The 12,571-nt window shown below is 50.2% G+C and overlaps 1 protein-coding gene across 1 annotated transcript; it reads left to right on the top strand.

Annotated features, from left to right (window-relative positions):
* Positions 1-3,484: 3,484 nt before the first annotated feature.
* Positions 3,485-7,782, top strand: FOS (Fos proto-oncogene, AP-1 transcription factor subunit). Its single transcript, XM_038743763.1, has 4 exons — positions 3,485-3,635; positions 5,268-5,519; positions 6,064-6,171; positions 6,324-7,782. The coding sequence occupies exons 1-4, from the start codon at positions 3,492-3,494 to the stop codon at positions 6,957-6,959; spliced, it is 1,140 nt and encodes a 379-aa protein (XP_038599691.1). The 5' UTR covers positions 3,485-3,491; the 3' UTR covers positions 6,960-7,782.
* The last annotated feature ends 4,789 nt before the right edge of the window (positions 7,783-12,571 follow it).

Genomic DNA, 12,571 nt, shown 5'->3' with positions numbered 1-12,571 from the left:
TCCTCTGGAAAATGGGGATGAAGACTGCAAGCCCCCCGTGGGACAACTTGAGCACCTTGCAACTTCCCCAGCGCTTGGCACATAGTCAGGGCTGAAGAGATGCCATTATTGTGGTTATTACTGAGGTCGGTGAGGGGGTCCTAGAGGGCCGGGGGTCCGTATTTATTTTATTTTGTTAGTATGTTTGGTTTTGTTCTCTGTCTCCCCCTTCTAGACTGTGAGCCCGCTGTTGGGTAGGGACTGTCTCTTTGTGCTGCCGACTTGTACTTCCCAAGCGCTTAGTACAGTGCTCTGCACACAGTAAGCGCTCAATCAATACGATTGATTGATTGATTGATTGTTGAGGAAGGCGGCTCTTTCCCCCCTCCTCCTGGCCGTTCCCCCGGTCTTCTAGACTGTGAGCCTGCTGTTGGGTAGGGACCGTCTCTCTCTGTTGCCAACTTGGACTTCCCAAGCGCTTAGTCCAGTGCTCTGCACACAGTAAGCGCTCAATCAATACGATTGACTGACTGTCTATGTTGCCAACTTGTCCTTCCCAGGCGCTTAGTCCAGTGCTCTGCACACAGTAAGCGCTCAATCAATACGATTGATTGATTGATTGATTGATTGTTGAGGAAGGCGGATTTTCCCCCCTCCTCCCAGCTGTTCCCCCGGTCTTCTAGGCTGTGAGCCCGCTGTTGGATAGGGACTGTCTCTCTCTGTTGCCAACTTGGACTTCCCAAGCGCTTAGTCCAGTGCTCTGCACACAGTAAGCGCTCAATCAATACGATTGATTGACTGTCTATGTTGCCAACCTGTCCTTCCCAAGCGCTTAGTCCAGTGCTCTGCACACAGTAAGCGCTCAATCAATACGATTGATTGATTGTTGAGGAAGGCGGCTTTTTCCCCCCTCCTCCCGGCCGTTCCCCAGGTCTTCTAGACTGTGAGCCCGCTGTTGGGTAGGGACTGTCTCTCTCTGTTGCCAACTTGGACTTCCCAAGCGCTTAGTCCAGTGCTCTGCACACAGTAAGCGCTCAATCAATACGATTGATTGACTGTCTATGTTGCCAACTTGTCCTTCCCAAGCGCTTAGTCCAGTGCTCTGCACACAGTAAGCGCTCAATCAATACGATTGATTGATTGATTGTTGAGGAAGGTGGCTTTTTCCCCCCTCCTCCCGGCCGTTCCCCCGGTCTTCTAGACTGTGAGCCCGCTGTTGGGTAGGGACTGTCTCTCTCTGTTGCCAACTTGGACTTCCCAAGCACTTAGTCCAGTGCTCTGCACACAGTAAGCGCTCAATCAATACGATTGATTGATTGACTGACTCCCCCTTTTAGACTGTGAGCCCACTATTGGGTAGGGACTGTCTCTATATGTTGCCAACTTGTCCTTCCCAAGCGCTTAGTACAGTGCTCTGCACACAGTAAGCACTCAATCAATACGATTGATTGATTGACTGACTCCCCCTTTTAGACTGTGAGCCCACTATTGGGTAGGGACTGTCTCTATATGTTGCCAACTTGGACTTCCCAAGCGCTTAGTACAGTGCTCTGCACACAGTAAGCGCTCAATCAATACGATTGATTGATTGACTGACTCCCCATTTTAGACTGTGAGCCCGCTGTTGGGTAGGGACTGTCTCTATATGTTGCCAACTTGTACTTCCCAAGAGCTTAGTACAGTGCTCTGCACACAGTAAGCGCTCAATCAATACGATTGATTGATTGATTGACTGTCTATGTTGCCAACTTGCCCTTCCCAAGCGCTCAGCCCAGTGCTCTGCACACAGTAAGCGCTCAATCAATACGATTGATTGATTGATTGACTGTCTCTCTATGTTGCCAACTCGTACTTCCCAAGCGCTCAGTCCAGTGCTCTGCACAATGTAAGCGCTCGATCAATACGATTGATTGATTGACTGATTGACTGTCTCTGTTGCCAACTCGTCCTTCCCAAGCGCTTAGTCCAGTGCTCTGCACACAGTAAGCGCTCAATCAATATGATTGATTGATTGACTGTCTCTCTATGTTGCCAACTCGTACTTCCCAAGCGCTCAGTCCAGTGCTCTGCACACAGTAAGCGCTCAATCAATACGATTGATTGACTGATTGACTGTCTCTGTTGCCAACTTGTCCTTTCCAAGCGCTTACTACAGTGCTCTGCACACAGTAAGCGCTCAATCAATACGATTGATTGATTGATTGACTGTCTCTCTATGTTGCCAACTCGTACTTCCCAAGCGCTCAGTCCAGTGCTCTGCACATAGTAAGCGCTCAATCAATACGATAGATTGATTGATTGATTGACTGTCTCTCTATGTTGCCAACTTGTCCTTCCCAAGCGCTTAGTCCAGTGCTCTGCACACAGTAAGCGCTCAATCAATACGATTGATTGATTGACTGTCTCTCTATGTTGCCAACTCGTACTTCCCAAGCGCTCAGTCCAGTGCTCTGCACACAGTAAGCGCTCAATCAATACGATTGATTGATTGATTGACTGATTGACTGTCTCTGTTGCCAACTTGTCCTTTCCAAGCGCTTAGTCCAGTGCTCTGCACACAGTAAGCGCTCAATCAATACGATTGATTGATTGATTGACTGTCTCTCTATGTTGCCAACTCGTACTTCCCAAGCGCTCAGTCCAGTGCTCTGCACACAGTAAGCGCTCAATCAATACGATTGATTGATTGATTGACTGTCTATGTTGCCAACTTGTCCTTCCCAAGCGCTCAGTCCAGTGCTCTGCACACAGTAAGCGCTCAATCAATACGATTGATTGACTGTCTATGTTGCCAACTTGTCCTTCCCAAGCGCTCAGTCCAGTGCTCTGCACACAGCAAGCGCTCAATCAATACGATTGATTGATTGATTGACTGTCTATGTTGCCAACTTGTCCTTCCCAAGCGCTCAGTCCAGTGCTCTGCACACAGTAAGCGCCCAATCGATACGATTGATCGACCGGCGGATCGGCTTGCCCCGCTCCCCTCCCCGCCCCCCGCGCTCTTGGCCGGGCCCGGGAGCGGTTCCCGTCAAACCCCGCCCCTCGCACAGGATGTTTCCCATATAAGGACATCTGCGTCAGCAGGTTTCCAGCTCTGGACCGTACCATCGCCGGAGGGGGGGACGCGCTTTTGCGGGGGCCCCCCGGGAGGGGCCGCAGGACCTCGGGGAACCCCGAAATTTCCGCAGCACATCATTAATAAAGGGGTGACGGCTCAGAGGGGGGTCTCACCCAGCGGGGATGGGCAGGACCCTCGGAAGCGGGGGACACTCCGAAGGGGACACCCCCCTCGGGGCCGAATGGACCCGCCCGCTGACGCTCCCATTGATACAGGACGGGGACGGCGACGGTATAAAAGGCGGCCGGCGGAGCCTCCTACTCCAACACCGACGAGCCGGGCCCCGCAGACACAGGGCATTGCTCTCCCAAGGCCCAAAGGACACCTCGGACCCGTCCCCCGAGCCCGGGAATTTTTATTTTTATTTTTATTTTATTTTTTTACAAACCTCGCTATGATGTACCGGGGGTTCAACGCCGACTACGAGGCATCCTCCTCCCGGTGCAGCAGCGCTTCCCCGGCGGGGGATAACCTCTCTTCTTATTACCACTCCCCAGCGGACTCCTTCTCCAGCATGGGCTCCCCTGTCAACGCCCAGGTAAGACTCAATCAATATTCATCCATCAATCAGTCGTATTTATTGAGCGCTCACTGTGTGCAGAGCACTGTACCGAGCGCTTGGGAAGTACCAGTTGCCAACATGTAGAGACGGTCCCTGCCCAACGCCCAGGTAAGACTCAGTCAATCAATCCATCAATCAGTCGTATTTATTGAGCGCTCACTGTGTGCAGAGCACTGTACTGAGCGCTTGGGAAGTACCAGTTGGCAACTTAGAGAGACGGTCCCTGCCCAACGCCCAGGTAAGACTCAATCAATCAATCGTATTTATTGAGCGCTCACTGTGTGCAGAGCACTGTACTGAGCGCTTGGGAAGTACCAGTTGGCAACTTATAGAGACGGCCCCTGCCCAACGCCCAGGTAAGACTCAAGCAATCAATCAATCGTATTTATTGAGCGCTCACTGTGTGCAGAGCACTGTACTGAGCGCTTGGGAAATATCAGTTGGCAACTTATAGAGACGGTCCCTGCCCAACGCCCAGGTAAGACTCAAGCAATCAATCAATCGTATTTATTGAGCGCTCACTGTGTGCAGAGCACTGTACTGAGCGCTTGGGAAATAGTTGGCAACATATAGAGACGGCCCCCGCCCAATAGTGGGTTCACAGGCTAGACTTCCACCTGGGCTTCGCGGGGAGCCACCCTAAGGAGACCCTAGTGGGTGGAGGGACCAACTTGTACTTCCCAAGCGCTTAGTACAGTGCTCTGCACACAGTAAGCGCTCAATAAATGCGATTGATTGGAGGGAGGGGAAGCGCTTAGAGCAGTGCTCAGCACGTCCCCCCCAACCCCCCCGTCGTAGGTCCGGGTCCGTCCCACGCTTCATTCATTCAATAGACCGCTGTTGGGTAGGGACCGTCTCTGTATGTTGCCAACCTGTACCTCCCAAGCGCTTAGTACAGTGCTCTGCACACAGCAAGCCCTCCACTGAATGAATTCAGTCGTCTTTATGGGGCGCTGACTGTGTGCAGAGCTTGTGGAGGGGTGGAAAATATTGCTGCCCTAACCGGCGTGCGGGACCTAAATCAGGGCCCTCTCCGGGGAGGTGGGCCCCTGCTGCGGTGGGAAACGTGTCACGGAAAAAAGAAAAATCGGTATTTTCGCCCACCCGGTTGAGGGAAGGAGGCCGGGGCGCAACGTTCCCCACTGTTGGGTAGGGACTGTCTCTATATGTTGCCAACTTGTACTTCCCGAGCGCTTAGTACAGTGCTCTGCACACAGTGAGCGCTCAATACGATTGATTGATTGATTCTCTCTCTGCAGCCGGGCGTGGGGGGGGGGGAGGGGGCAGGGTGCGTAAGGCGGTTTCATTGATAAAAAAGCGGAGTTCATTGAGGAGACTCCGGAGCGGCGCCTGCGTCAGAGCAGACGTCAGGGATATTTATAACAAACCCCCTTTCAGGGGAGGGATGCTGACGGGATAACGGGAACCGCGGCTCACCAGCCTAGAGATCGCTTTCCGGCTCACACGCATCCTTGAGGAGCCCCGTTGGAAAACCAACAGGGTTGGCATCTCCCTCTCCCAAGTGGACTCCTCTGTCCCTTAACCCCTTCTGCGACGGCTAAGGACACCCTCTCTAACGTTCATCCTTCCCCCCTTCTCTTCCCATAGGATTTCTGCACAGATCTGGCTGTTTCCAGTGCCAACTTTATACCCACAGTGACTGCCATTTCCACCAGCCCAGACCTGCAGTGGCTAGTCCAGCCCACCCTCATCTCTTCCGTGGCACCCTCTCAGACCCGAGCCCATCCCTATGGGGTTTCCGCTCCTGCAGCTGGTACTGGTGCTTATGCCAGGGCTGGCATCGTGAAGACCACAGGAGGCAGAGGACAGAGCATTGGCAGGAGGGGCAAAATTGAACAGGTGAATACTGGTTTCTCTGGGAGGGTGGGAGTGGGGAGCCAGGCACGCAACGAGGAACCCCGTAAATCCTGAACCACGTCTCCGGCTCCGTCAGACAAGAGATCCTAGTCCTGTTGCACTCGTTCAGTCGTATTTATTGAGCGCTTACTGTGTGCAGAGCAGCATTCTGTTCGGAAGCCTGCTGGCTCCCCTATAATGCTTTCCCTAATCCCCCCCATCCCCTGCTTCCTTCAAGGAGCAGGGTGGGTTGAAACTGGGGGGGGGATTCATTTTTAAATCAGCACCTCCCGAGCCTTCTAAAGGGAGAGCCTGCCCTAAAGGGGGGCTGTGTCTCAGAGGCTGGAGTTTTCTTTTGTTCCCTTCCGCGAGAACCCTATTTTGCATGCGAGTCACACCCAGTCTGCAACTGCAGGTTAGGAATGGCATCACTGCAGAGTCACCCGGGGAGAGGGGAAGGCTGCAGGGGCAGGTCATATTGGGTCGGTGAATGGGGAGGATAAGGAGAAGCCCAAGCTGAATATCGGTCGTCTCCTCCTGTTTCTAGCTGTCTCCAGAAGAAGAGGAGAAGAGAAGGATCAGGAGGGAAAGGAACAAGATGGCTGCAGCCAAATGCCGAAACCGAAGGAGAGAACTGACTGACACCCTCCAAGCGGTAGGTACTTCGGTTCGGACCGGCCGGGGACGGGACGGGTCGGGATGGAGGGGAGGGATGGAAGGAGAAGAGGAACGTCCGGGGGGGAGAAGGGCAAAAAGACGGCTAGCTGTACCTGGAGCTCACGCTCTCTCCTCCCGTTCTGCTCGCAGGAGACGGACCAGCTGGAGGACGAGAAGTCCGCCCTGCAGACCGAGATCGCCAACCTGCTGAAGGAGAAGGAGAAGTTAGAGTTCATCCTGGCGGCCCACCGGCCCGCCTGCAAGATCCCAGATGACCTGGGTTTCCCGGAGGACGTGGCGGCCTCCTCCCTCGACCTCAGCGGGTGCCTGCCGGAAGCCGTCACCCCGGAATCGGACGAGGCCACCTTCCACCTGCCCCTCTTACAGGAGCCCGAGCCCAAGCCCGCCCCGGAGCCGGGCAAGAACGGCTCCGGCCTGGAGCTGAAGGCCGAGCCCTTCGACGACTTCCTCTTCCCGGCTTCGGCCAGGGGCTCCGAAACCGCCCGCTCGGTGCCGGACGTGGACCTGGCCGGCTCCTTCTACGCGGCGGACTGGGAGCCCCTGCACGGCGGCTCCCTGGGGATGGGCGCGGCGGCCGAGCTAGAGCCTCTGTGCACGCCCGTGGTCACCTGCACCCCCACGTGCAGCACGTACACGTCTTCCTTCGTCTTCACCTACCCCGAGGCCGACTCCTTCCCCAGCTGCGCCGCGGCCCACCGGAAGGGCAGCAGCAGCAACGAGCCCTCATCTGACTCGCTCAGCTCTCCGACCCTGCTGGCTCTGTGAGCTGAGGAGGTGAGACAGGGCGGGGGGCTCGGCCCCGCCGCCGCTGCCGCCACCGGAGCTTCTGCGTTGCAAAAAGGAGAAATCCGTCTTCCCGCCGGGGTTCTTGTGGACCCAGGGAGGACAAGTATATCTGTGCGTGCATCAAAGCGGGCCCTGAGCCTCTCAAGGACACGGATGAATCCCACACGTGGACCGGCGTCCTTACCTCTTCCAGAGATGTAGCAAAACGCATGGAGTGTGTATCGTTCCCAGTGACACATCAGAGAGCTGGTAGTTAGTAGCATGTTGAGCCAGGCCCGGGTCTGTGTCTCTCTCTCTCCCTCTCTGTTTTTCTCCGTAGTCTCCTCATAGCATTAACTGATCTCTTGGGTTCATTAATGGAATTAACCCGGTGCTGGATATTTCCAAATTGTATCTAGTGCAGCTGATTTTAACAATAACTACTGTGTTCCTGGCAATAGTGTGTTCCGAGGATTAGACCTGACCAATGTTAAGAAAAGATCTGACTTTATTTTCTCGTAGTTAGCGACGAATAGCTATATCCATGTACTGTAGTTTTCTTCGACATCCATTGTAACGTTACTGATCATGCATTGTTGAGGTGGTCTGAATGTTCTGACATTAACAGTTTTCCATGAAAACGTTTTTATTGTGTTTTTAATTTATTTATTAAGATGGATTCTCAGATATTTATATTTTTATTTTATTTTTTTCTACCTTGAGGTCTTTTGACATGTGGAAAGTGAATTTGGATGAAATTTTAAGCATTGTTTGCTTATCGTTCCGAGACATTGTCAATAAAAAGCATTTAAGTCGAATGCGACAACGGGTGTGAGGTGTTCATTTGAGGGCTCTCACGGAAACCGGGGTCACCTAGAGCGGGTGAACGGGTCAGATCTGATCCCCAAGCGGGGTCCGTTTCCTCCTCCCCATCCTCTAATGACCAGGAAGGAGAAGCATACTTTTGGGGGTCATGAAGACAGACGGCATTGTTTTCCTTCTCGGAATCAACGCTCTTCACCAAGCTTTCGGCACAGAGGGGGTTCTCTGTACTTACTACTCCTCAGCGCGAGAACCTACTACCCAAGAGCTCTTCTGAGCCGGCTGATGCTGCTTCCTTTTGCTAGGACTCTGATTCATTATGGCCAATCTTTTAAGGACAGTGTGATGGAGGAAAAAAAAAAGCCCAAAGCAAAATAAAAAAGCACACTGAGTTTTCAAAAATCCTTTCAGCCGTCTAAAGGCAAAATCATGTTTTTACTCTGAACCCTTTCCCACATCTATCCCCTCACTTTATCCTCACAATGTCCCTGGGGGGGTGGGGGCGGGACGGGGAAGGAGATCGGGGGAAATCAATTGTATGTATTGAGCGCTCACGGTGAGCAGAGCACTGTACTAAGCGCTTGGAGCAGTACACACAACAGTATAACGTAGAGACGTTCCCTGTGCACAATGAGCTTACCGTCGAGAGGATGAGCTGTTATTTACCCCTGCCAGAAGGAAATTTATTTAGCAGAGAGGTTACATGACTTTGCACAGAAATCCCTTAGCTAGTCAGAAGGTGAGCTGGGACTCCCATCCCATCCACTCAATCCGGTCCTTTGACCCAGGCCCGTTTGGCTTTACTTGCTCTTCAAAGAAATGACTGGAAGAAGCGGACTTGTAGCGATACATTACATCCCCTTCCCCTCCCCTGCCATTTCCAAAAGAGAATATCAAACTTCCCGACATTGGAGGTGCATGTACTTCTCTGAAACTCAGTTTGCTAGAAGAAAGAAGGAAAAACCACTGCAGAGAATCAGGAAAGGGTCACAATTAAATCACAAAAATAGTTCAGCCCTTTGCCAACACAACCGGCTCTGGGGATGCTTATTAAGGAACATGTCGACAGGACTCTAGACAAGCCCTAACATAATAACTTTTTAATCTACAAGAGGAATTCGACCTTTGTCACCGAGTGCTTCAGTGAGCGAGGCACACACGCCACTCACAGAGGAGTCACAAAGGAGCCGGGGAAGGAGAGCCCTGCCTTTGGGACCCATAAGTTCAGACTCCTAGGTAGAGTGGGGGACCTCAAGCTAAGCTCTCTGGGTCTATAATGACAGAAGCGGAAGACTTCTAAAAATCAATTCTTCATAATTGGCCGCTCGGCTCAATCCAGAGAAACTTAAAATTACAGCTGCATTAAATGGCCGTTTTCCTCACGCCAATCCCTCCTCCCCAGTTGGTAAAGCTGTCTAGTTGGTACTGGTGTTCTTCCAATTATTGTGGTCATCATCGATTTGAAGGCAATTGACTTCTCCCTCCCTAGGGTACGAGCACTTCCATGTGGCTAAGTTCTCTCTGTGCGTTCTCCTCACGGCCTCTCACCAATATAACAGGTTAGGGTTTGATACAGGTGTGGAAACGAATAACATTTCTGCCTCCTTTAAGACAAACTATGGACTAGAACCAATATCCTAAACCTCGCTGATCTCACGAGGGGTAACGTCAATCAATTCGAGGTATTTCCTGAGTGCTTACCGTGTGCACTCAAATCTTCCATTGCTATCCCTTCTACGGCCTAGAAAAGCAGCGCGGCCTAATGGATAGCACACGGGCCTGGTTCTAATTCTGGCTCCGCCACTTGTGTGCTGTGTGACCCCGGGCAAAGTCACTTAACTTCTCTGGGCTTCGGTTACCTCATCTGTAAAATGGGGATCAAGACTGTGAACCCTAGGTGGGGCAGGGAATGAGACTGACCCAATTATCTTGTGTCCATCCCAGCAGTCAGTGCAGTGCCTGGCACATAGTTAGCACTTAAATGCCACAATTATCATTTAATACTTTCATAATGCAGCTTCTAAATAAACATCTCTTTGGGGCAGCAAGGGTTAGAGGAAATTGAAAATACATTAACATTAGAGATATACTTTTGTGTTTAATGGCTAGCTTTTAGAACCTCATGTCACTTCACTGGCTTCACAGCTCACCTCTACTCACTCTCTACTGTAATCAAGTGAAGATGAACTGTGAAACACATCACAGTGGTACAAAACTTTCAAAATCGGTAATCCTCCATTTATGCTCAGCCAAGAAAAATTAGAAAGGAAGGTTGGTGGTCCATTATGTAATTTGTGTTCAGTTTACTTTTTTATTTATGCGAGAGCCTGGTAATGGTCTGTTACATTTGGCAACTGAGAATCTCCTGCCGGCTACACATTAGTCTCCCAAGTGCTTCGTATAGTGCTCAGCACATGGTAAGTGCTCAATTCATACCAGTGATTGATTGAAACTTGATTTTTCTGGTCATAATGTATACCCGTTGGAGACGAATAAAGATGCAACATTGACTAAATGATATTAAGAGGCAATATTTGGAAAGGTAGATTTAATTTGCACGAGCTTGAGAGATTTATTGCTTTTTCCAGAATTAGATATCAATGATTCAGGGGCTGGCCCAGAAATCCCCTGAAAGTGTCCTATTTAAGGAAGAGATGCCAGGAGGAACTCGGGTATTTTTAAGGGAAAACACCAACAGTGTTTTAAAAAATTCTTAGAGTCTAAATGGCTCAAAAACCAAGATACTTCCTTGACTGGAATATACTATGATGCATAGGCATCTCAGCACACGCATACTTGAAAATAATCAGGTGTACAAATTCCTATAAATTTCTCAATATTGGATGGACTCTCCAGATCACCTAGCTCCATTTCAAATCACCGATTTCTAAACATTAACCTTCAAAAGAAAGCCGTACTAATAAGGAGAGATTTTTCTGACCATCTTCGTTCGTAAAGAATAAAATGGCGTAAAGCAGGTAATATCCTAAATACATTTCAAGGCTCTACGGAATCCCGAAGGGCTTGGTTTTTAAAAAAAACAGCCTCTCTTGTCCTAACTGCATGTGTCGGCCCGAGGAGAAGCAGATGGGGGTGAAGGGCATTAAATCTGATCGTGCGGAGTTCAGAAAAAATGGAAAGATTCTGCTGGGTAGATTTTACTTTCTTTGAGCCCTTCTTTACCTTGCGGGACAAAGCGACAGGAGCATAAAACAAGTTCTGACGCAACACAATACATTTCAATAGCTCCCCCCACCCAGCTACGGAATAAACAGAACTACTTTTCTCCAGAGTTGTAACAACGCAGCCCCCTGTGAGGTTCCAGAGAATAAAGGGGTCCAACCACCGACTCAAGAAAGCTGCCTTAGTTGAAAGGACATCTGGTTAGGTGTTCTGCTTCTAGGCTGTCCTTTAATTAATAAAGCCTTTTTATTTTTAGTTCACGCTGACAAGGCACCTGGGTTTAGCTCAATCAGGAGTCCAAGGTGATTAGGAGGTACAAGAGGCGGTTGGGCCAGTGGTTGGTTACTCACATCTTTTGACTATTCCTTCTTCTGCGATAGCATGGATCCCAAGCTGTGGGCCTCTGTTAGCTTGCTTAGCGTTTTAAGGCTACACCATCATAAGCTGCTTATGTTTAATCCCGGTGATACCAGATTTTCAGCCTCGAGAGTAATAATCATGTACCTCTAAGCACTTGATATTCACTCCAGCCCCAGCCCCACAGCTCTCATGGCCGTGGCCTTATACTCTCCCGTTTCCCCTCACTGAATTTATTTTGAGGTCCCGTCTCCCCATCTGGATGGTAAACTTCTGGCGGGGTTGGAGTCCATCGACCATTTAGTACAGTGTTCTACACAGAATAAATGCTTGACTGTTAAACTTGTATTAAGTGCTGGGGGAGATATAATACGCAAGGGGTTCTCCTGGCAGTCTGGATTGGGTTTACCAACTCTATTGTATTGCCCTTTTCCAAACACTTAGTGTAGAGCTTTACATAAAGTAAGCGCTCAATAAATACCATTGATTGACTGACTGTTAAGCACTGTGCTAAACTGTGTGTGGGGGGGGAGATATAATGATCAGATTAGAAACAATCCCCACCCTACATGGGGCTCTCAATAATAATAATAATAATAATGGTATTCATTCAGGTCTTACTGTGTACCAGGCACTGTTCTAAGCACTGGGGGAAGGACGAGATAAGTGGGTGGACACAGTCCCTGACCCACCTAGGGCTCGCGGTCTTAATCCCCATTTTACAGATGAGGGAACTGAGGCACAGAAAAGTTAGGTGACTTGCCCAAGGTCACACAGCAGACATGTGGCCGAGCAGAGATTACCTTCTGACTCCCAAACCTGTGCTCTATCCACTAGCTTATGCAGCTTCAATCTTTGGAGGAAGACAGAACAGGGATTTAATTCACTGCCATACATTTTCTCGAAGACTAGTGCCACCGATAGGTCTACCAATTCATGTGAAACAAATTTCCACCCGTGTAGGCAGGGCCCGCAATATCTCCTCTGAGAGGATATTTCTACTGGAGTTATATCTTGTTCAGTTCTGGAAATACTAGTTGGTGACTGACCTCTTTTGCAAGAATGCAAATAGCCTGTGCTACATTATAATGCTGGTAAGGAGGCAGGGGAGAGACATCAACGGCTCCCAGCCTTGATAATAATATTTACCTCGAGGCACTTGATAGTCACTCCACCCCCAGCCCCACTGCTTATATCCTTATTTATCCATATGACATATCCGTATCCTTATGCTGTCCCTCACTGTACTT

This window comes from Tachyglossus aculeatus, chromosome 1 (assembly GCF_015852505.1).
Source record: "Tachyglossus aculeatus isolate mTacAcu1 chromosome 1, mTacAcu1.pri, whole genome shotgun sequence".
Classification (NCBI taxonomy): Eukaryota; Metazoa; Chordata; class Mammalia; order Monotremata; family Tachyglossidae; genus Tachyglossus; species Tachyglossus aculeatus.
Note: the sequence above shows the minus strand (reverse complement) of the source record. Positions and strands in the feature narration are given on the sequence as shown.

Excerpts from the sequence above, each read along its gene's own strand:
- FOS (XM_038743763.1), top strand. The coding sequence starts at position 3,492 with ATGATGTACCGGGGGTTCAACGCCGACTACGAGGCATCCTCCTCCCGG. Across the intron at positions 3,636-5,267 it reads GCTCCCCTGTCAACGCCCAG|GATTTCTGCACAGATCTGGC; the intron begins GTAAGACTCAAT and ends CTCTTCCCATAG. Across the intron at positions 5,520-6,063 it reads GGAGGGGCAAAATTGAACAG|CTGTCTCCAGAAGAAGAGGA; the intron begins GTGAATACTGGT and ends TCCTGTTTCTAG.